The sequence below is a fragment of the Canis aureus genome, chromosome 12 (genome assembly GCF_053574225.1).
Source record: "Canis aureus isolate CA01 chromosome 12, VMU_Caureus_v.1.0, whole genome shotgun sequence".
NCBI lineage: Eukaryota > Metazoa > Chordata > Mammalia > Carnivora > Canidae > Canis > Canis aureus.
In genome coordinates this window covers 34,216,102-34,241,730 of record NC_135622.1, presented here as the reverse complement: position 1 = coordinate 34,241,730, position 25,629 = coordinate 34,216,102, and the positions used below count along the sequence as shown (strand labels likewise).

At 35.7% G+C, this 25,629-nt stretch overlaps 1 protein-coding gene and 1 pseudogene across 3 annotated transcripts in view; one reads left to right on the top strand and one right to left on the bottom strand.

Annotated features, from left to right (window-relative positions):
• Positions 1–25,629, bottom strand: part of HNRNPLL (heterogeneous nuclear ribonucleoprotein L like) — a 39,820-nt gene that overhangs the window by 10,218 nt on the left and 3,973 nt on the right. Inside the window, exons 1-7 of one of the 3 annotated variants that reach the window (XM_077843555.1) lie at positions 21,736–21,804; positions 18,448–18,566; positions 13,049–13,286; positions 11,305–11,390; positions 9,300–9,396; positions 9,141–9,213; positions 4,636–4,707 (exon numbers count right to left, since the gene is read on the bottom strand). In XM_077843555.1, coding sequence (XP_077699681.1) covers positions 4,636–4,707; positions 9,141–9,213; positions 9,300–9,396; positions 11,305–11,390; positions 13,049–13,286; positions 18,448–18,566; positions 21,736–21,789 — 739 coding nt within the window. In that variant the 5' untranslated portion in view covers positions 21,790–21,804. Of the gene's footprint in view, positions 1–4,635; positions 4,708–9,140; positions 9,214–9,299; positions 9,397–11,304; positions 11,391–13,048; positions 13,287–18,447; positions 18,567–21,735; positions 21,805–25,629 lie in introns of those variants that run through there. The other 2 variants (XM_077843553.1, XM_077843554.1) reach the window with 2 other exon arrangements.
• Positions 10,057–10,539, top strand: LOC144280959 (mitochondrial fission 1 protein pseudogene; annotated as a pseudogene).

The window sequence follows — 25,629 nt, the reverse complement described above, 5'->3', positions numbered from 1 at the left end:
TTTAAAAAATACTGTTAACAAAAAAGTGTATATAAGATCAGGCCAAAGATAGCAGGGATGGAGGGGTATTAATGTAAAACTTTGGGCCACTGTGTATAAATTATAATTATCTCAAATTTGTTTAAAAACCATTCTGTCAATATCTTTTGGAGATAATATGATAATATATACAGTGAAATCTCGGAAACTATCTATATACAGATATAACAAAAAGAACATCTCTTTAATCCACTGAAAGGCTATCCCCTTGAATAGATTTTACTGTAATGTGCTTTCTGGTTAGTATTTTATTCCCCTAATTCTAATCTAGGAAATAAAACCTCTAATTTTGTTAATATCACACCTACTGAAAGGTGTCATTTATTCAGCATCTGCATTATCTGAAACATCAAGAACCCAGAAGAAAATAATGCCTGAGTATCTGAAACTGTTGTCACAACACACACACAAAATCTACATCTCTTATTGAGAATCCTTATGAAGAATCAACTTGCTAATTTTAGAGTAGTTCTAAACAACTTTGATTTATCTGATTTCCCATCCGTAAAACAAGAAAATAAAGCTAAAGTGAATGGAACAGACAGGAATGGGGGAGTCTGGAGAACTGATACTAAAAGCAGGCACAGGGCACATTCACAATAGCAAGAACTGAGAAGCAACTAAGAAGACTGATAAAGTGGTGGTTGCGGAGGGGAGAAGGGAGGGGGTGAAAGAGGTGAAGGGGATTAAGAAGTACCAACTCCCAGTTACAAAAATAATAATAATAATAATAAGTCTCTGGATGAAAAGTACAGCATAGGGAATATGGCCCACAACACTGTAATAACATGATATGGTACTACACTTATCATGGTGAGCACTGCACAATGCATAGACTTGTCCAACTGCTATGTTGTCTAGCTGAAACTAATATAACATTGTATGTCAGAAAAAAAAATTTAAAAAAAGAAAAAAAACACTGTATGTCAACTATACCTCAATTAAAAAAAAAAGCAGCAAAAAAAAAAAAAAAGCAGCAGTAACTAAAATGGATATATAACTCAGAATTATAAACCTATACATGTTAGGTGTTCCTGAGTTAGTGATTACAGAAGCATACTCTTGTACATGCAAAGCTCCTCCTGATGTGCAAGATACCAATCCAAAAGCCCAAGTCTTTTCCTCATTTCTCAAGAAATAAAGAGTATGTAATGCTACTGGCTCTCATTTTTATGTAAGACTAAGGGACACTTGTCATCTATCAGGTAAGTTACCAAAACCACATTTTGGTATTCATATTAGAGTTTCTGCAGACTCCAATTTAGTATTTATATTTAGTATTCTAAATATAGCTGCCATTCATAACAACACAGCAATACTACCAATGAGCATACACACAGTGTGAATTCCTACAATTTCATGGAGGGAGAAACACTTCATCAATGCATCATCATCATCAGTGTTGCCTTAAATTGGAATGGTTTTCAACTGCCCTTCTCACTGATAATTAGTAGTTTATCAAAACAAACAATATAGCTCATGGTGAGTTACTTGTTAGTGACTATACTTATTTTGGCCTCTAATTTAAACTTGATACATAAGCTAAGGTCAAATATCACTCATTCTTATCCCTACTGCAAAAGTACATATCCATACCACATCATCCCTCCACTACCACCATTTGCTTGTACAGTAATGACACTTCACTATTATCGCTACATTTTGTCATAGAAAGTAGGAAGATGTGTGGCAGACGAGCAGTGGAAACTTCCACTCTATTTAAAGTCCAAAAATGTTGAGATCCACTGCCATAGGTAACAACTGAATTCAGTGCAAGAGAATATAACTGATATTGGTAATCATGACCTCAGCTTTCAGGATTAAATTATGTTGTCTACACTATTTAAATTGTTGCCTATATTTTAAGAAGAAAAAATAGAAATCTTTTAAAAGCTTTCTATACATAAAACAAAAAGTTCACACAAAATGTTTTGATGCTTGGACAGCCTGGGGTAGGCTCAGCAGTTTAGCGCCGCCTTCAGCCCAGGGCCTGATCCTGGAGACCCGGGATCAAGTCCCGCATTGAGCTCCCTGCATGGAGCCTGCTTCTCCCTCTGCCTGTGGTCTCTGCTTCTCTCTCTCCCTGTGTCTCTCATGAATAAATAAGTAAAATCTTTAAAAAAAAAAAAAAAAAAAAAAGTTTTGATGCTCAAAAGCTAATACTTTGGGTATTAAAAAAATTAACTTTATGTGGAAAAATGCTACATAAATGGCATTATTATAATTTTGAAGACATTTTTCACCCTTATACTTTGAAACCTTTGGTTCAGGGGCCATATCCAAAGATGCTAGCAATTAATATACAATTTTTTTCTGAGGTTTAGAGAAAATAAATCTGTGTAATGGCAAAAATAGTATTTTTCAAGTATGAGGGCGTCTACTAGTTCACCTCCTAGGACAGGGCTTCCCAAAGTAAAAGATTTAAAGAATTCTGAAAGCACAGATCTTTAATACTATAATAAACTGATGTATAAATTTAATATAAGTAAACAATTAAACCTTTTCTATTCCTTTATTCTCATAGACCATCAGAAAGGAAAAGCCACCCATGGTATCATATAACACCAGAGTGCAAAAATACCTGTTTTGCTGAACTGCAGATGTGAAGGGATACAGCTATGATTTGCAGTTTTTAAAAAGGCTCAACATATCACTAGCACCTACTCCCATCTCTGCTTTTCCCCAATTTCCTCACCTTACTTCTCCACCTCTTTTTAGTCATCTCTCTCTCTTTCTCTCTCTCCTCCAATACTCTATTCTGCTTACTTCCCGAGGAAAGCAGAACAAGTTATCGTCAGAATTAACTGTTTCAATGGACATAGCTCAGAATGTATACCCCTACATAACCCCACCACAACCATTCTTCCTCAGGAGGACCCTATTTATCTGCCAATGCAAAGAATTTTGCACCTCTCTTTAAGTTTACATTTTAAAATTTATACACACACACACACACACACGCAAAATCAATTAAGGTATGAAACTGACAAAGAATTTCACTTTGGCTTTTTAAAAATATCAAGTTCTTCTAGGACATATAACATTTTTATTTATACAATTTTTCAGTGAGATATAGTTTATAAAAAAAAAAAAAGGCAAACCTGAAAACCCATACTGAGAAAATAGTCTGTGTCAACACTACCACAGCAGGGTTCTTGGTCCTTCATTTATTTTTTTCACAGATTTTTCTAGATTCCTTTGGCAAAATATTTAAACTATTTTTAGCCCTTTCCTGACTGTCATAACACATATACTCCACAACTACACTACAAATTTATGATTAGGGAAGCCCTGGTGGTGCAGCGGTTTGGCGCCGCCTGCAGCCTGGGGTGTGATCCTGGAGACCCGGGATCAAGTCCCACGTCGGGCTCTCTGCGTGGAGCCTGGTTCTCCCTCTGCCTGTGTCTCTGCCTCTTTCTCTCTCTGAATAAATAAATAAAAATCTTAAAAAAAAAAAACTTATGATTAGAAATCTTTGTTACCCTCCATTATGGAAAGCGCAGTGGGCTCCTAATAAGGGCTCCTAATGACCAACTTAATATTTATGCTGTTAAAGAAACAGCTAAGAAAAATGATCAAGGAACGCACTAAAACAGCTGTAATAAGATTCTCTTTCCATATCACATTTACTGTTTTGACAACAAAGAGATTGTTTCAATCACTTCTGCCATATAGACTACCATATAACTGAACATACACACACACACACACACACACACACATAAGTTAATAAATTCCAGAGTTCAAAAAAAGACACTAAGGAATGCAATTTGAAAACATTTCAGAGCCAACACCGGGTGCTTTTCGAAAATAAATCCCGAGAGTACAGTATAACAATTTCTATTTTCTATCACTTCTAAGAGCATTGTACTTCAGCTTTAAACCACAGAATAGGTGAGGTCAATAACTACTACTAAAAACTAAAAAACATTTAAAAAACACAAACCTTATAACCAGTTAAAAGTCTTATCAATAACAATTCTCAACATCTACCCCTACAAGGATAATAGTCTGATACCTAACTTTTTCCTTGGGAAGACTATTATTTTAGGTTTCATGATCTCATCTTATCAACATAGCAAACATTAAAACTGAAGTTTTAAAAGAGGAATTAAATACAAACAAATTTAGCCAAAGCCAAAATACCAACTCCAGAACTAAAGAATTAGGCTCTAACCAGAAACATGTTTCTTTTTGACAAATGCCCCTCTTTCTGCCTTTATTACTCAAAGTTCCTCATTGTTCGTAATTGCTAGAATGGAAGAAAATATACTTACTAAGCAGTAATATTTCTCTTTGGTCCTCTAACAGACCAGAGCCTATTACTAATCAAAACCAAACCAAACCAAACTAGTAATAAAGCTTTCAATCCCCAACCAACAGCTCTCATTCATCTCAAGGATTATATATCAATATCCTAAGAAAACAAAGGATTTTGGACAACTCCTTGGGAGTACATTATAAGGGACTGATCCCCTATAAACCAAGTCAGGTGAGCAGGAAAAATAGAGACAAGAAATGTGCCATTCTTCATCAGAAATGCAAAAATTCTAATAGTTCATCTATACTACCTTCCTTCTGCCTTGACAAACTTACCATAGCCATCATGTCTAAACGAAGAAGGGTGTTCTCCCAAAATGGCTTGTCTCTGGCGACCCTTTCCTCTATCTGACACAAAAGTAGAAACATGGTTTTAACAATTTTGACCCAAGTACTTAACAGAGTACTCACATGGGAAACACCCATTCAAAACATCCATTACAATTCATAAAAGAAATATGATTCCTGGTTAACTTTAAACATCCATTCATATCCAATTTAAATACAAACACCAAGAGTTTAAGGAAGTAACTCTATCTAACAAATTCCACTTAACTTGAAAATATCTTTTTGGCAAATGCCAAATACAATCACACTTTCAAATTTAAGGAAAGAATGGATACTTTTCAGAAAGTGAACATACACAATGCTAGAGTTTGACACTGTACAGAAGTTTTTACCAATACATGTCTTTAAAACAAGCTTTAAGTGCAGTACTTTTGAAAGACAGTACCTGAATCATACTATTAGCTTCAACAGCAACACATTTTCAAAGTGGGCTTCTTTCAAGAAGTTCAGCATAAGCCAACAACAACCTGTATTACATGGTTTCACAATCAGTAAACACAGAGTATTTTGTATGTATATACACATATTTACAAACACCTACTGACTTGAGAGCTGGAAATTTGCACATCACTGGCCCATATTATATCATGGATTGGTCATTGTGTATAGACCTTAACACCAGGCAGGACTATGAGCACTCCCCAAAGTTTAAATATGCCAAGATAAAGCTAACCAAGGGGGCTACATTATTGGATGAGAGTACTACAATACTCCTAAAAAACAATTTTAATTCTAGCTAAGTTTTTAGGAAAGGCATGCCAATTTTCCTAAATTTAATTTGAGACATCAAAAAAAAAATTACTTGTAAGTTTCTAAAATAACACTTCCTATGTTGGTTGGTAAATTTTAGAAATTATTGTACAATATTTTTAGAAAGTTTGCTGATCATATTATAGTACCAAATAAGAATTTTTTTAAATGTATCTTTGAGTCTGGTCATTCTAAATCTTTGAAAATTCATAAAGAGGCTTTCAATAAATCCTTAGTCACCTAAACAAATGAGGTTTATGGGAGATGAGAAATAATTTTCACTTCAGCCTAGAGAAGTTGTCATTTTAAGTACCTATTTCAAGTTATCATAGCATTAAAAGGGACCTAAGAGGTCATTTAATTCAACTTTTATTCAGTATATAAATTCTCTTTATACCATCCCTATCAATCAAAAAAACCATCTAGCCCTCTGCTTCCCCAAAACCCATAAAAAGGTACTCATTACTTTCCCTTAAATTTTCAGTTGGTCCAAAATTAGAAGATAATTAATTTTTATATTGTATAGAAATTGGTCCTCTACCCATATTCTATCCCACTTGGGGCCTCACAGACTTAGTCTTTCTCCAAAAACCCTTTCATATGCTCCAAGTTATTAAGATCCTCCCTCCATTTCCCCAAAGTCATTTCTTCTCCCATCATTCATAGTTCCTTCTTTCCATTACATGGATTCCACCATCACCATTTAAGTCCCACTCCTCTTGAATTAACCCAGTCAGCTAATCCTTTCTGTTAGTATTCCTCTATTTAAGTATGCCACCAAACACTACATGAAATTCCTTATCTGATCTAAGGAATCTTAAACCAAAACCACTATAAGGTCTTCACGGCTCAGTTTTATTGAAACAAGTTAACAGTGTGCTATAAAGGAAAGAGCACTAGATTAGGAATCAGAAGATTCCAATTTAACCACTAATTCACTGTATAATCACAGAAACTCGGGACACCTTGGTAGCTCAGTGGTTTAGCGCCTGCTTTTGGCCCAGGGCATGATCCTGGAGTCCCAGGATCGAGTCCCACATTGGGCTTCCTGCATGGAACCTGCTTCTCCCTCTGCCTGTGTCTCTGCCTCTCTCTTCTCTGTGTCTCTCATGAATAAATAAAATCTTAAAAAAAAAAAAATCACAGAAACTCACAATCTTCATTCATAAAATGAAGGAGTTAAGAGTAGATGGTCTCCCAAGGTATCTTTCAACCAAACATTCTCATTATTAATAATTCTCTTCATTTGAAGTATTCGCTACCTAATATAAGGTCACATAAAACAGAAGTGTGCAGAAGAATCAAATACTGATTATATCAGTCTATAAATAGTGGCTTGTAACTTTCCATGAATACATCTAAAATCTGATGGAAGCTATATTACCTTCTCCCCAAAAAAAGTGCACACATACACAAGTTTTGCTTAACATTTCTGGAACGATTTTCTGGAGTCCAGGCTAAGAACTTTTTGCACTAAAATGTAATTTGGGCTGAAAAGGACTTTTAAAAATGAGGTAATATTTATTACAGAGTTCTTTTTGGTAGAAAAAGTTACAATTCAGTTATCAACTTGATTGGATGATGAAATCACTACAAAAACAAGAATATAAACTGCTACAGTCTTGCCAGACAAGTATCTGTCAGGAATTACAAAGCAAGAATTCTTTTCCTTTGAAAACCAACTAAAATTCCACTTTACTTCTTTATATTTCACTCTTTAAATATCTACCTCACACATTTCTAACCTTTTCTGATTATAACTCTTATAGGAAAAACTAACCAAGGCTGGCTCTGCATAAACTTTAGACCTCCTAACAGAACAGATGTAAACACTAGTAAGTAAGAAGCATATCCACAAACGTTTTAAGAGACATTAAGAGAAATGTGACCAAAACTCACTCTCTCAAATGAGTTTTTTAAAAAAAAGTATTCAATAACAGACTGTAAATTGACAGAAGTGAGAGATTTCTCATCAACCACTTGTTCTGTTGTTTGAGTACTAAGGCTTTTTTTCCAATACTGTATTCAACTGTACCAAGCTTATGCCAAGCAGATTTGTGAGTAGGGAAAAATGTGGGGTCCGGCCAAAGCTGCATCACAATACAAACCTGTTTGCAACCCCGTGCATAAGGCAAGATGATTTCCTAACAATTGAGAATTAAAGAGGCCAATCATCCAAAGTTCTAAATATTGGAACATGCACAAGATCATTGCATTGTCTTTTATTTTTTCTTTTTGCAAGAGTACATGCACTATTGCGTCCCTACTGCCCAAGATATTTTGGATGCCACAAAAATTTTTCCTACTTTATGGACTTTTACAGATATGATCATATTGGTAAGTTTTTCCAACATGTGGTTCAAAAACTGATATTGTAGTTGAGGTGTAGCCAATACTGCAGCCCCCTTGTTTTTACAAGATCCACATTTTAATTTGTATATTCCAAAATTGCCACACAATTAGTTGAACAATTTTATCAGTCAAATCTATGCTCATGAAATCTAGCATTTATAAGTTATAGGTGAAAATGCATCTCAAATGAAATGCTTATTTTAAGATTTATCAGATTTAAATATAGTGTACCTTGAACAGACATGTTACTTTCACCTATATTTAAAATGTCAAAATTTCTAGTTACACAAGTTAACATGAGTGATAGATAACCTTAAATTGTTACAAAAAGTGACAACTTATAAACAGCCACTTTACAAAAAAAAAAAAAAATCAAACCACACAGAAACCATCTTTTACATATAATGCATCTTTTCATCGTGTTAATCTGTTCGATGTCCACAATTAAGGTAAAAAAAAAACCCAAAAGAGTAAACTTAAGTGCAGCAAGTGTGCACCTTTCTAATCCTTTTATCTTTAATATCTGTGTGGATTGGTTGAGCATTAGCAGTTCTCAAGACCTATAGATAAATTGGTCCTGGTTATTGCCAATTAACAATTTGAATCTAAGCTGCAAACAGTTACATTAATGGGCATTAAGATTTACAACATTGTAAATAAAGTCTAGTACTTCGTGAAAAGTCTTAAATTCTACAACTGAAGCCTTAAGGGAAATCAGACCAATATACATATACAACTTGAATAAATGGGCACAGTCTATCATGGTGTTCATCCCATGCAAGTCTGAAGTACTGTTAAGTGTCCTCCTTTAAAAACTTGGGGTGATGGTGCATGCAGTATGCAGTCAAGGTGAATTGCAAGTCTGAGTTTTTCAGAGGGCTTTTTGCTGATGCCGATGTTGTGCATGATGAAGTGTAGAGTCAGCCTGCTGGAGTCCTCTATCCTTCTTAATGCCTCGTCCAGCTTGGGGGAAAAGTCCTTTCCATAGAGAAGCAGTGTGCAAGTTTGCAGTTTGTAAGGAATATTCTGAATCAGTTTCCTCTCCTCCAAAGAGAGAGAGCTGCTTGGAGAAATGCAAGTCCTTGAACTGCGGGCGTGCCTGTATGTGTGGGCTCCTTGTTGAACTAAATATAAATAACTCAGTACACACCAGTAGGGGGCACTAATTTCAAGGTTATTTTCCAGTATTACAAGGCCTTTAGCAACACAAGCATTCACCAAACAAGGTTTTCATTTGAATGAACTAGCTCACCTCAGGAAAAAGGAAGCTAACTGCACGTAAAAAATTTGTCAGCAGATGTAAGACATTCTAAAATGCATAAAATACTTACCTCGTCTTCCCAAATATGGTTTAGTGTAGTCCCAACTGTCATTGTCATTCCTAATAACATTTAGACGAGTTGGCTGTTAAGATTAAAAAAAAAGTAAGCTCAAATTGTATATCCAAAGCATAAATATTTCTTTGGCAAAGTGTTGAAAAAAATATTTACCCTTGCATATTCAATTTTTAGTGTGCAACATCCAGCATATATATCTGCTCCATTGAGTGCTGCTTTAGCTTTCTGGGCACAAAGGACTGATTCAAACATAAGATCTATTAAGGAAATTTGGTTTAAATTAAATATTTAATCATTATTCACTGCCTAAAAAAAAGAACTGAAAATAATCAGACATAACTCTCGCTTCTAGAAATGCTTTACCAATAAAATTTCTAGATGAATTTTAGGAGAATTTCTTTTTAAGATCAAGGGTGCCAAAGAAAACATAATAAACCAAAAACTCGACATTAATCCTCCTATGCCATTAGAAGTACTTTATAAATTGAAAGGAAGAGGGGAAATGGAGCATGGTCCCATTCCCTGGCAAACGACAGTCTGCTCTCTTAAAACAGGAAATATTTTACTCTTAAAGGAGGAAAAACATTACAAAAAAAAAAACTATATAAAACAAATAATTGATTTTATATATTTCTGAGAAGGCAGGGTTTTTTTTAATTTTTTTTAGAAGGCAGGGTTTTATAATCACTTAACTACCTTCATTTTATTGGTTTTAAAAAATTATTTGGTCTATAGTTAAAAAAAAAAAAATCACCAAAGTGGTTTAAAAAAAAAAAAAAAAAGAGCAAAACACCTTGCTGGAAGTCAGCACCATTAAAAGTTTGCTGTAGAAGAAAGTGGCTCTCCCTGCCAATAGACCATGGAGACTGGTGGCACAGTAGCAACCTAGGTGTGAGGAGTGTGAGGATTGCAGTGGCAGCGGCCATGGAGGCCATACTGAACAAGTTGGTGTCTGTGGATGACCTGCTGAAGTTTGTTAAAGAAATTTCAAATCTGGGAAGGTAGCAGGTTTCGTGTCCAAGAGCACACGGTTTGAGTATGGCTGGTGCCTGATGCAAAGCAAGTACAGCGATGACATCCGCAAAGGCATTGCACTGCTAGAGTAGCTGCTCCCCAAAAGGAGTAAAGAGCAGTGGGCTTATGTCTTCTACCTGGCTATGGGGAACTACTGGCTCAAAGAATATGAGAAGGCACTAAAGCATGTGCGGGGGCTGCTGCAGACAGAGCCTCAGAACAACCAAGCCCAGGAACTGGAATGGCTCATTGACAAGGCCAGGAAGAAAGATGGACTAGTGGACATGGCCATTGTTGGAGATGTGGCCCTAGGCGTAGTGGACCTGGCTGGACTCATCCGACTTGCTGTATCCAAGTCCAAATCCTGAGTGAGATCATACCTCCAACCTCTGCCCAGAGATATGTGGGAGTCTATGGGGGATACTTGAAGAGGGGGGACCCATCCAACTTTGTTGTACCTTTCCTCTATATCCCATCACTGCCTGCCAGCCTACAGCCTCCTTTCCCCAGAGACATGTCTAATAGCCCCAAACCATGTGCTCTAGAATGAGTGTTAATAAAACTGGGCCTTGGCTTAGGGGGAAAAAAAAAGTTTGCTGTAAAGCCCTCATGTTTTTCTATGCATACACATGTACACATAGGTGGGGGGGAGGGGTGGGTAGTTATTATTTTCTTTTTACATGGCATTATACAATACATAGTATTTTGCAACTTGCACCTTTTACTCAACAATTAACAAATTTAACAATGAAAAATTCTTACATAAACTATGACCATTTAAAAAATTCAACAAAAAAAGGTAAGAAGAGTTTTATATTGTCAACTCTATAAAGTTTTGGTACTTTCAAACTACTTATTTTAAGGAGAGGTTCACATTTTAGAAAGGTACAAATGTACATATTATCAAACATTTTTTCCCCATTAAAAAAAAGACAAAGCACACTCTGGAGATGCAGCACTAGAATGTTTTTAGGTAGCAAGGTATTCTTATCTGTAAGTACTGCAGTTTCATTGTTTAAATCTAAAGTAGTTTGGGGGAGAGGAGTGGAGAATACCACTTGTCTAGAAATTATAAAGGGAAAACAAGAGCACATTACACAGCATTCCTATACATCAATAAAAAAAATTTATAAGTAAAGGATATTCAACCATTGCTTGTATCCCATTTCTCTTGAATATAACAATACGCTGTACTTTTCCAACAGGGTTGCATACAGTATATAAAACATCCTATGAAGGAAAGAAAACAAGATTTCTTCACATTTTATATTTGGAAAAACAAGAAAGTTATACTATACCTTTTTCAACTTAAAAAAAAAAACTTGTCAAGATGTCATTTCTATTCATTACTATTAAACTTTTAAAAACTGTTACACTTCTAAATTATTTCCTCACCCATACAGTATATCTAACATTAAAAAAATTACAATGAAACATTTCAAAAGGACTGTAACCTATTTTATCTCCTAAATAAATACTTGATTCCTATTTCACAGGTACCTAAAATAACGTCTGACAATACACAATAAAACCAACCTATAATCAATTAATATATGTTTCATTTTCCAAATGTGATTCTGAAATGTTTTATGATCCCTTAAATTATAGTAATAAATACTTATTAAGAAGTGTTACTACTTCTTAAAAAAAAAAAAAAGAAGTAGTAACAGATCAACTTGGTATTCATTTTTTAAGGGATGACTATACAGAGACAAGACTCTGGGAAGATCATTTATACAATGTTAGATATCAACAAACAAGATCCCTGAATTAAATAATAAAGAACTAAAATACCCACTTAACAACAACTCTTCAGCTGTCAAGAAATTTCTTGAGCATCTACAATTACATGGTGGCACCATTAGGTACTAGGAATACAACCATAAACCAATGAGAGTACTTGTACTAGATCAGATTTGTTCTTTTTCCTCAAACACAAAATACTAGAACTATATTGATACTGCTTATTAATAAGTCTAGAAGTATTACAGAGGTAAATAATATCTAGTAAAATTTAAATAGTATCTTATGCTTTATGTCCCAATATCACATACCCTTACTAGAAATCATACCAAGTGAAGCTTCCCTTACTGTGATACTCTATTCATCACAAAAATAAAGTTCCCTTGTCACTGATTTATTATGAAACAGCATGTGACTATGGAGTAAAAAACTTAACTGATTCAGGACATGAATCCTTTATATAAATTCTGCTAATATCACTTTTTTTAAAGGGTATGACAGAATTTTAAGTAAATCAGACAGGTTTTTTTTGTTGTTGTTGTTTTTTGTTGTTTTTTTTTTAATTTATGATAGTCACACAGAGAGAGAGAGAGAGAGAGAGGCAGAGACACGGGCAGAGGGAGAAGCAGGCTCCATGCACTGGGAGCCCGACGTGGGACTGGATCCTGGGTCTCCAAGATCACACCCTAGGCCAAAGGCAGGCGCTAAACCGCTGCGCCACCCAGGGATCCCTCAGACAGGTTTTTAATACGTGATCTCAAACCACTTAAAATGATATATACATCTTCAGGCTTCTGTCCTTTCTTAGTAGTTGCCCTTAACAATTGTGCTTGCACATGAGTGAGAGAAGTTTCTTGGTCATTTCTAACAAGTCTAATTCCCTATCCAAAACAGAGTTAACACTGATGCTGAATGTACAAAATCTATAATGTGCTTATTTAATTGTGACAACTGCATATCTGACCTTTTCAGCTTCAGTGCTCAAAATCTGTTTGTTACATGATAGTCAAAATTAAGATTCATCTTAATAATCCTTTTAAAAACATTATTTTTAAATATCTAGAAGGCAGTGAAGAAAACTAAGTCACTCCAGAAGCAATTTTCAAAATCATTTTTAATTTAGCTTATTATCCTAAAATACATACCACTGTAATTGGATAAAGAGGATTCTGAATTGATAGCAGAAGAACTTTGTTGCCTCCTGATGGATCATCAGTATTTCCTGGCCGAGTGATCCTCTTGCTTGTAGAATAGTTGAAAAAAGCCTGTTGACCAGCAATGTACACAGGTTCATCCGCAGCAAATGTCACACATTCTTTGGCACTATCTATGTTTTCAAACTCCACTAGAGCCTGCCGTTTAAATGGCATCATCATAACATAGCTGAAAGGCAGATTGGGAAAGAATATCCAAATATAATAAATTCAGTTACTGTTATTCTCAATCAAGAAAAAGTAGACTTTAATAAAAATGTGTGAAATAATACAGATTAGTATTCTTTACTATATATATCCAGTTTTCATCAATTATTAAATCATCCAAATAAATTGTGGTACACCAGGCAGATGATTCATATTTGAAAACTTATCCTATGACTGAAAGGTTGTCCATCTTTGGCCCTTCTCAAGCACAAGTCTGTTATCAGTCATTAATGACACCGCCCCATTTTATTCTTCAGGCTGCCAAAGCAGTATTAGAAAATAGAGAGATATAGAAACCAATAGGAATAAAACTGTAGAGTAGCAGATGGGACCCTTAACAACAGAAACTACCCCTATTGAATTTTCTAAATAAATAAGTGCTCACACTAATAATTAAGAAATGACTATATACTTTCATTTATCTTACTAAAAACAAGGGAACCAAAAGATACATGAAAGCAACTCCAAACCAACCAAATTTCATACAAATAAATGATCTCCAAAATATTTTTAAATATTAAAGAATCTAGGATGCCTGGGTGGCTCAGTGGTTGAGCATCTGCCTTAAGCTCAGGGAGCGATCCTGGAGTCCTGGGATTGAGTCCCACATCGGGCTCCCTGCATGGAGCCTGAGTCTCCCTCTGTCTGTGTCTCTGCCTCTCTCTAATGAAATCTTTAAAAAAAAAAAAATTAATCCATGAAAAGATACTCACTAGATTATGGTAACTGCGGTTGCCTATGAGCAAGAAGGTGATATTATTTACATTTCACTGTATACTCTTGGGAAGGAACATATTTTAGTACACCAAATGAAAAATAAAGCAATGAAGGGAAGAAGGGAACAAAGAAATCAAAGCACGTGGATTACACCAGGGGAAACAATATGCCCTCTATTCACAAGAACAAACACCTTAAAAATATTTAAAATACAATTATGGTTTTATAATAACAGAAGGCTGCAGGAAAAAAAAAAAAACCATCAGGTCAGGTACTCAGTGACAGCACTGCTTCTCAATCAAGCATCCAGACCTACTGCTATCCTTTAGAAACTGGCAAATGGTTTATTTTGTGGCCTGGCAAATTATGTAATTTTTTTTTAATTTTTTTTTTTTTTTAATTTATGATAGTCAGAGAGAGAGAGAGAGGCAGAGATACAGGCAGAGGGAGAAGCAGGCTCCATGCACCGGGAGCCCGATGTGGGACTCGATCCCGGGTCTCCAGGATCGCGCCCTGGGCCAAAGGCAGGCGCCAAACCGCTGCGCCACCCAGGGATCCCCAAATTATGTAATTTCTTATGATTTTCAGCTTCCTCATTTATAAAACTTGGAAGGATTGTTGTCAAGATTATGTTACTGCATACAAACTGCTTGCCTTGCTTCATTCATCTTCAAATCCTTGGGAATTTAGAAACAGAGCAGACACATTAACAGGCATTCAATCAATTATTTGCTGGTCTATGAAGCTTGCTAGCTCTACCCACCCACACTGTTTCAAATTAAACAATACAGAAATAATAGACTTTTTTAAAGATTATTTATTTATTCATAGAGACAGAGAGAGAGAGAGAGAGAGAGAGAGAGAGAGAGAGGCAGAGACACAGGCAGAGGGAGAAGCAGGCTCCATGCAGAGAGCCTGACATGGGACTCGATCCAGGGTCTCCAGGATCACGCCCTAGGCTGCAGGCGGCGCTAAACCACTGCCGGAAATTAAAGATTTACCAATCATGAATGCAAAATATAAATCCCAGGAGGGAAACATTCCTTTTAGAAACTTCTGGCTGAAGTTCTCAAGTCTTGCATACAAAAAATAGAAAACCCTGGAATCAGGACTACGCTAAAGAAATTAAAGAATAAACATTCTCCTCTCACAAAAAAAACAAAAAAAGTTGGTTGAATAAATGGTATTACCAAGTAAATATGTTAATAATGCCCTTTTATGGACGCCTGGGTGGCTCAGTAGTTGAGCGTCTGCCTTTGGCTCAGGTAATGATCCTGGGTTCCTGGGACTAAGTCCCATATTGCGCTCCCTGTGGAGAGCCTGCTTCTCCCTCTGCCTATGTCCTGATTCTCTCTCTGTGTCTCTCATGAATAAATAAAATCTTAAAAAAAAATAATAATGCCTTTTTATTCTTTAGCACAGGAAATTATAAAAGTTCAAAAATAAATTCTTTATTGGCCTATTTTAGACATGGTCATAGTAAAACTGCCTTCTGTAACTAAACTAAGTGAGCTAGAGATTTAAAAGTTGAGAAGTGGCAGGATGCCTGGGTGGCTCAGTGGTTGAGCATCTGCCTTTGGCTCAGGGCCTGATCCCAGGATCCGGAATGAATCCTGAGTCCCAAGTCCCACCACTGGGCTATCTGCGGGGAGCCTACTTCTCCCTCTGCCTGTGTCTCTGCCTCTCTAGGTCTCTCATGAATAAATAAATCTTAAAAAAAAAAAAGTTAAGAAGTGGCATCATGTGGAGATAAAGAAGAAGAAATTAGAATATTGCAGATAGCAGATATTTTTAGAATGCACCTAAAGTATTGGGCATGTAATTTGTAAGAAACCTTTAAAAGCATTAATATGAGGAAGATTGGAAGAACAAAGAAAATAAAAAAGTAAAAGGCCTAAGGACATGGTAGGGTCAGTGCTTTCAACTTCTAACTCAAAACACATTTACTAATTTTTAAATAAAAACAGAAGGAAGCAAAAGATTTATTATACAAATTAGGTCCCAAAAGTTTTGTTTTAAAATTTTAAACCAACGTAGCTAATTATACATAGCATCCTCTCCTTTAATGGAAGGGGGAAAGGGAGAAAGAGAGACTCAGTATAGATTTTTTTTTTTTAAGATTTTATTTATTTATCCATGAGAGACCCACAGAGAGAGAGGCAGAGACACAGGCAGAGAGAGAAGCAGGCTTCACACAGGGAGCCCGACGCGGGACTCGATCTTGGGTCTCCAGGATCACACCCCAGGCTGCAGGCGGTGCCAAACCACTGAGCCAGCCAGGCTGCCCCTCAGTATAGATTTTTAAATATTATTTTGATCCTAACACATGAATACACTAAAGAATAAAGACAAAAATAGAATTTTATTATACTGACACAACCATTCTCAACATCTTATACTTTCTCCTAAACTTCTTTCCTACACATCTAGTTTTTAGGCGTAAACTTACTATGTGTTGAACTTAGTGACACATCCTTTTAATATGTGCAGCTTCTATATAATCTTATAATCCCACACACACCACTAAAGAAATAAACAGAGAAAGATTCTATAAATGCAACATTTGAAGTAAAATACCTACTCCTCGCTGGAGGCTATTTCAAGGTTCTTTCAGCTTTAACAGCTGCCATCTTATTCAAGATCATTGCATATAAATAAAACTCCTATCACACATATTTATCCCAATTAAACTTTTAATTATACACTAATTTTTCCAATTATTTTGCAACTTTTTACCCACAAAACTACCAATCCTGAAGGCAGAATGCAAATTAACTGAATTACATTCACATATAAAACACTTTATCATGGACTAAGTATCAAAAAGTATACAGGCTAAAAATAGGCCACTCAAAAGGGATTCAAATAACTAACCAACTTCAACAAATAGTCTTATTTCTTTAAGGCCCAATATTCAGGTCATGGTCATAATTAACATCAAAATATCAATACAGTTATTATTTCTCTAAAGTTTCCACCAGTATTTGCTCATCAGCTTGTTTTCTGACATTGCTTCAGTATTTCTTCACTTTAAGGAAATAACTTTAAAAGCCCAATATAAAAGAATAGAAGAAAAAATAAGCCCAGAAATAACCATCTCTTTCTAACTCCATGGGATGATGCAATCCATAGGGTTAGTCTAGAGCAAACATGCAAGTCTAAGCAAGGTCTAAGAGGTTTGCTTCAATATATAAAGCTCCAGACAAACTTATTTCCAATATCCACTTAAAATGACTAAGAAGTGATAGTCATCTTAATGACACTTTAAGAAATGGGCTTTCTTCTGCCCTGTGGATTGCCAATTTGTACCTCCAAGAATAAACAATATATAACTGTAGTTTCTGAGGTACATAAGTTGAGGATAACAGGTTTGCCAAGTCATCCACCTCTTTATAACATGGTCATCAAAAAAATTAATAAAAAAGATGACAGAAGGTGTCACCTAACACTACTCCTACTCCTTTGAAGCAATGATTCCTTTCCGTTGGACATGTCTGATCAATCTCTCACCATTTATTTATACATCCATTCAATACTCAGAACTCCACATCAAATTTTATAAGATGGAAGCAATCAAGCAACCGATTTATCTCTGTAAATATACTGAAACTTCTCTGCTGTTTCTGTATTTTGAGTTAGTCTGTGTTTCTAAGGCCTATAACCAAAACCCCAAACATATTCACCAAGGAAAAAATAAAAAAATCAACTCTAGACTATCCATACTAAGAAGAGAACAACAGCCCGGCATACTCCAAAAATAATTTAGAAAGACTTTTTGAGTGTCTATTTTTGGCAACAGATTCACTTTTCTGATTATGTTTTCACTTAAGTCAATATTCTTAAGCACACACCAGCTGTGGGAAGAGAAAAGAGGACCCTGAGTGAATACAAAACACAAAAATAAAACTAGGATAAAACACTGACAGCTCATGACCTGCTTAAGAACTCATAGCAACACACCTAAGCAAATAATGCCTACCCTTAATCTACCCACTTTTACTTGCCAATTAATTCTTAAAAATTCCAAAATAAATAACAACAAAAAATCAGTTTTTAAGTACCACTACTTAAAACTCTAAAGACGAAGAGTGTAATCAACTCGTTTAAACATTAAAGCAGTGTTTAACAAGGAATCATGGACTCATTTGAAAATCAGATGAAAGATGTCATAATCTATTTTACATACAACACCTGGCTGCGGAGTGAGAGGCAAGCATGGATCCACAAAAATACATCCATGCATCATCCGAGAAGGTTAAAAATAAGAAGCTCAAAGGGTTCTAAGGAAATACACTCACAGGCAAACTTAATATAAATTATGGTTAAACATCAAGGATTGTAGCAAGCAAGCAAGGCTTGTTTTACCATACTGTTTTCAATCTGCACAAAGTCCCTATGAGCCTTACCATATTGTCCCAAATTTCTCCAGAGCCTCCACAAGGTCTGCTTCCACCACAGATTCACAGAGTCCTCGAACATGGACAACAGGTGAAACAGAAACTTTATGATGACTTCCACCTGCCTCCTAGCAAGAGAAAATAATTTCTAGTTAAAAACTTCATTTTTAAAAGATCTTATTTATTTGAGAGAAAGAGAGCACTACACGCACGCACACAAGAGCAGGGGCCAAAGGAGAAGGAGTAGCAGGCTCCTTGTTGAGCAGGATCCCCCAGGATCCCCCAGGACCACCAGGAGCCAAAGGCAGGCGCTTAACCAACTGAGCCACCCATGCACGCCTAGTTAAAAACTTTAAAAGTCTAAATTGCATTTTGGTAAATTCAATTCTGCATTAAAAAGCAAACATTAAAAAAAAAAATCCAAACCAAACTGCATTCACAAGTTAGCAAAAGGACCTAAGAATAAAATCATCAATTAAATGTTTGGCATGATAATTTTGATTTCTTAAAAGGTAGGATTCTCTAATAAGTACAACATAATAACTTATTTCAACTTCAATCTCCAAAAAAATTTTAGCAGATACGAAGTATGCTATGACTGGAATTATATGTTATACTCATAATTTTATAGTTTCACGTCCATAAAATCAAAATCTCAAGTAGTCCAAATGAACAAAACATTTTAATTTTAAATGTTTCTTTAACATAAAGATTATAAACTTTATTTATATCCTCTTTTGTTCTTAATTGGTTACCTAGTCCCACTATAATTTGAAGTTACTTACTTAAGCAGTACAATCACATTTATACAAGGTACCTCTCTATTGACAAACAAGTATCACTCAAAAATGCAAGCCTCCCAGGGCTTCTAGAGTACTGTATGTCTTGGAGTACACCCAGCAGACAGTTTTAAATGTAAGTAAACGGACTATATTTAAGAATTACTTGGGCAGCCCCGGTGTCTCAGCAGTTTAGCGCTGCCTGCAGCCCAGGGTGTGATCCTGGAGACCCTGGATGAAGTCCCAGGTCAGGCTCCCTGCATGGAGCCTGCTTCTCCCTCTGCCTGTGTCTTTGCCTCTCTCTCTCTCCTCTCTGTGCATTCTCATGAATAAATAAATAAAATATTTTTAAAAATAATAATAATTACTTTGTAAATGAAAACAGCTTTCTCACCTGCTTAGTCAAGTTCTATTAAGACAAAAATCTGTATTAACAACTAGCCACTGGGCATCTCTCTTACATCACTTCAGAAATGACTTCCATATATGATCCATACACACAGAAAAAAAATCTATTAAATAAAAAGCTTTTTTCTCTTACAGACTAACCTAAAAGCACAAATGTTTTACCTTTAAAACTTAAGAATCATGTTAAGAAAACTAAATCTCTTTATGGCTAGTTTAAAATATTCACCAATTTCTCTTTACTATAAAGACTGTTAGAAAAATATAACAGTCTAGTGCCCTGCCAATAAAAAAGTTACATCATGGTTTAAAGAGCTGATTTAAATATATAAATTAACCATGGGACTACTCTCTTACACTATTTTTTTTTAATTTTTTTTTTAATTTATTTATGATAGTCACAGAGAGACACAGAGAGAGAGGCAGAGACATAGGCAGAGGGAGAAGCAGGCTCCATGCACCGGGAGCCCGATGTGGGATTCGATCCCGGGTCTCCAGGATCGCACCCTGGGCCAAAGGCAGGCGCCAAACCGCTGCGCCACCCAGGGATCCCACTCTCTTACACTACTGTCAAATTCAACAAATAAATTCAGTCCTCTCCAAATACTAATAACTTGGAATTTCATTTGAATTGCTTATGCTGAGTCTTTTCTATGGTCAAGTAGATATTCATTATACACCACTAAGTTTGAAAGGAATAATTCTGATTGTATACTATGCAACCAAACACTCTATTAACAACCTTAAATGAGCTCTGCCCAAGTAAAGTTCAATAACCAAATGTACCTTAACATCAATAAGCTACTAAATATAACTGGACAACAATTCAGAAAAAAAGCTCTAAACCATACATATATTTAAAGTTTAAGTTAACAAATTTTACTCTAAAAATAATGCAACAGTAAACTTCAAGAAATAAGACAGTCATCTCGGTCCTTAAAAATCAGTTGGCGAAGGTAAATGTGCAAAGGAAAACTACATTGGCCAAGGCTCTTCAAAAAGTTAGCATGAAAAAATAGTGGAAGATCTTAGATTAAGACTAAAGAGAGACAACAATCAAAGGTAATACCTTAGTCTTCATTTTATAACAGATAAAAACTGCTATGAAAGATATTTTAAGGACAATTGGAGAAATTTAAATACAGATAGGATATTATATTATGTAACAGAACTATTTATTGTCTTAGGTACCATTATGATAATGGTAATGTTGATGTGAAAAGAATATCCTTATTCTTAGGAAAGCTGGGATATATTTAGGGATGGATTGTCATGATGTGTGCAACTTACTTTCACAGTTTAGGGGGAAAAATGTATATGAGTATGGATATACATGTACAGAGATAAAATCTCAAATGGCAAAATGTTAAGAACTAGGTAAAGGGCATATGTAATTGGATTATTTCCCATAATAAAAAATTGGAAAATTATTTTATTATATAATATTTAAGGTCTACAATAAGGTATGAAGAACAATGTAGTCATTAATTCACCACCCGGTTTAACAAATAAAACACTACCAATCATCTGAATATGTCTCCTACCTCCCTTCCCATCATGGATAACCACTACCTTGAATATAATGGTAAAAAATATGACTATTTTCAAATTGATCTTCTCACAAAGAAGTGGATTATAGGACCAATTTTTTAAAATCCCTCAAAAATAACTGCTGTTAATATATTATTATTTAATTTGTTTTCTAAATGGAACAGTTCAAGACTTAAGTCATTCTTCTGAAGCTGGAAGCAATTAAATAGGGACGCCTGGGTGACTCACGGTTGAGCATCTACCTTCGGCCCAGGGTATGATCCTGGAGTCTCAAGATGGAGTCCCCCATGGGGCTGGGCTCCCTGCATGGCGCCTGCTTCTCTCTCTGCCTATGTCTCTGCCTCTCTCTCTCTCTGTCTCTCATGAATAAATAAAATCTTTAAAAAAAGATTTGGCAAAGGCTATTAAAAAAACATTTTTAAAAAATACTATTTTTTAATGCTATTAAACATACTTAGGGGGAAGATACAATTATCTCAACTTCAAGGCAGAAAATATATCATATCCCCCTTGCATTTCTCTTATCCCCACTAATGAATCTTCCATTCATGAGTTTATCTACCTTGATAGTTCTCCAATCTTTAGATCTCTTTTCTTGAACTTCACATTTTTTCATCCTTTGTTTAAATAAAAAAAAAGGAAAAAAAAACCCTGGGATTGTTTCCAAATATAAAACCAATCAATATATTAGTGACATCTTTTCAAACAATATTTTCACACGCCCCCCTTTTGTTTTTTTGTTTTTTGTTTTGGGTTTTTTTTAAAAAAAGAGAGAGTGTGTGCGCACAGGTGTGTGAGCATATGTGCAGCAAGCAGGGGAAGAAGGGGCAAAATCTTAAGTAGGCTCCACACTCAGCACAGCAGAGCCGGATGTGGGACTCAATCTCACAACCCTGAGATCATGACCCAAGCCAAAATCAAGAGTCAGTTGCTTAACCTACTGAGCCCACCCTGGCGCCCCCTAAAACTTTTCTCAAATCAGTATTTTCTTATCTCTAGCTATGCTATACACTGGTGATAAGAAATCTGAAATCATCTGTACAACTTCTTTTACTTACCCTAAAATTACCTCTTTAAAGCATGATACTATGAATCTAATTTCTAAATTGGTAAATAAATATTATTTACCCTACCCATGTATTTACATTTTGATCATGTCTTCTCCAGTTCAGTTTTTTTTAAACCTTTCTCATACAGAAGTCCAGTCTTTCCATTTCAAATATTTAGTTATCTAGATTCCCTCCTGATCTATTTGTCGATTACTTATCAGACTAAAAACAGTAATCCAAGTAGCACTCAGCAAATGAAGCCATTGCTGCACTTTACATATACCTTTTTTTTTTAATCACCCTATCCCTTCTTTAGCCAAACTTTGTCAACTATAACGGAGGCATTATTTTTTCCCTTTGCAGGCTACAGACCAGTCTAGTCATAACCATTCCAAACTCTCAGTCCCGTGAAGGCTATCTCAAGTACCAACTCTAATAATACCAACTTTAAGTGCTAATTTTGACTACTGCTGATTGAAGACCATGCTCTATTGAAGAGAAGGGAAGCTCAGGAGAGTATAGATGAAGCTTCTACCTGAGAGTCCTGAGAGGACTAGGAAGGGCCCATAACGTCTCTTCACATAGTAAAGCAACAATTATAAATTATAAATTATAAACCAGTAAAGGCCAGGCACAACATCCTTATTAGGCTTTGTTTTCCCAACATCTTCATGCACAACACATGCTTAACAACACAAGAAATGCTAAACAGCAGCTGAACCCTCTTCTGCCCTCTTATATAGTTAGAGGATTAAAAAAAAGACCAACCTCAAATTCAATAATTCAGTCCCCAACACCAGACACAGAACAACTGCCAAGGGATTATCTAGCTTCCTTACACACCTCCAATGACAGGAAACATACTACTCATGAGACAATCCATTAAATCTTTAGAAAATTCTCCACAATATGCATCCAAATCTGTCTCTCCATAGTTTTGTATCCAAAATGACCTTTGAAGTCAGACCAGCGTCTGAATCTTTGGACATTCATTGGCTCAGTGATCTTAGACTAATTAACTTTTTGAGCTTCAGTTTCACTACTAAAAAAAAAAAAAAACTCTGATCACATAAGATTACAATAAATGGGACAACAAATATAAAATGTCTAGCATAGTTGCAAGATATAGTTATTTAACAAGGGTTCAAGAAATATTAAATGGCACCCCCTACCCTGATATAGTTATTTAACAAGAGTTCAAGAAATATTAAATGGCACCTCCTACCCTTATCTACATTTCCCTTTTCTACATGACAACCTTCCAAATATTTGTAATGATTGTTCAAATTACACCTAAATATACCCTTCAGGCTACACAGCTCCAGATTCTTCTGTCATTCCTCTTATAACGTGATTTCAAATGTCTTTTCCATGCTGGTAATCATTCTCTGGATGAATTAGAATTTATCAACATTAAAAAAAAACACAATCAATAGATATTTATATTTCTTTTACTTTGGATACTTCATACAAACAAAAGACAAAGGGGTTTTAAGGGGCAGCTGCAAATATTTTTTAATTCACACTATGCTTAGAGTTAACTACATAATTTTTCTTACTAAATAAATTACACCTCTTTACTTTTTTCTTCTTCTTTTTTTTTTTTTTTAGAGAGGAAGTGAAGTGGGGGGAAGGGCAGGTCAGTATAGGGAATCTTAAGAGGGCTGCAGGAGCCCACCACCCTGAGATGATGACCTGAGCCAAAATCAAGAGTTAAACACTTAACTGACTGAGCCGAGGGGCCCCTTTCTTTTCTTTTTTTTAAAGAAATACAGCAGATCCAAAATATGGGAAACCCTTTAATTTTCTTATCTAAAGTTTTTAGGTACATTTGATCACATAACAGAGCTATGATTAAAAAGAACAGCCATACTCAAATAACTTTTTAAAAAAATCTTCATTTTGCTCGTGTAGTAGAAATTATTTGGGTTGCCTACCTAGAGCCCCTGTCCCCTTCTTCTAGTTAAACACATACACACACGCACACACTTGGAACTCTGTTATTCCACCAGTGTTCTCAATCACACAATCATGCCTGCCCAATTTCTGAGGTAGCCCAGTGATTAGATGCAGGGAGAACAAAGATTAAAAGTGTTGATCAGAAGGGATACATATGGACACTGAGGAAGAGAGTGTTCTCTATTTGCTAGCGCTAAGAATGTAAGTCTAGCTTTATAACTACACAGAAGATATAAAGCACACAGAATCAAGTCACAATGACATCACCCAAATCCCTAGATCCAGCCATGCCTGAAACCACCACCACAACTTGGCTTTCCAGTTACATGGGCCAGTAAAATTCCCCACATCTGCCAACTTTTTGTTTTGCTTAAGCTCACCTGAACTGTTGCTGTGGCTGCAACTGCAAGCTTTGAAAGTTGTATCCAATTTCATAGAGGCAAAAAAAAGAAGTACTAAAGATGTAGAATCACAGATTTTTAGATATGTAATTTTTTTTCTTATATCCCCATCAGTGAGAATAGCATCTAGCACACAAAAGGTGCTCAAGTATTGTTTTTTGATGAATTAAGAGATCACAGTGATCATCTAATCCAACCTCCCCATGTGATAGTTGAGTTCCAGAGAGGTTAAGTCACAAAGCATGTTGGTAGCAGATCCAAGACAACTGCCTTTGTTGGGCTTATGGCTCTATTAACAGCTCTTTTCACTGTTATGTACTAACATGATGAAATATAGTCACTTGTTAAAACCAAAAGATAGCAGGGACGCCTGGGTGGCTCAGCAATTGAGCATCTGCCTCCAGCTCAGGGTGTGGTCCTGGAGTCCTGGGATCAGAGTCCCACATGGTGCTCCCCTCCTTGGGGAGCCTGCTTCTCTCTCTCTGTCTCTGCCTCTCTGTGTCTCTCATGAATAAATAAAATCTTTAAAAAAAAAAAAAAGATAGTAAAATCTACTACTTTTCACTTCTTTCCTAATATCAGGCCAGAAAATCCTCACGCTACTACAGCAGCTTAGCTAAAGGAGACAGGGAACACTATTGCTATAGAAGCCTCAAGACTTTGGCACTTCCCTCCAGGGCACACATCCTTTAACTTTTTTATTGCCCAGGGTATAGTTACCATGCTCACTGTCAGCCTCTAAACTTTTCCTGTGGGAGCTAAGCTAACAAAGTGACCTCATCTCCTCTCCCATCCCACATTCATCCAACAAGCCATCATAATATTCCTATGCATCTTTGTAATTCAGATCCTTAAAGTATAGTAGTGTATCATAAATTCAAACTAGATTCTCTATATGATATATATCACTAGGAAATCTTAGGATCTACATTTTTATCTTGGCATTTTGCCATCTTGTAAGTCTATTTATTAAAAAGTTGAGAAATAAATTCTCACATCAGCAAACAAACCACTTTAACAATCTGATTTGCCTGTTTACTCACCGGC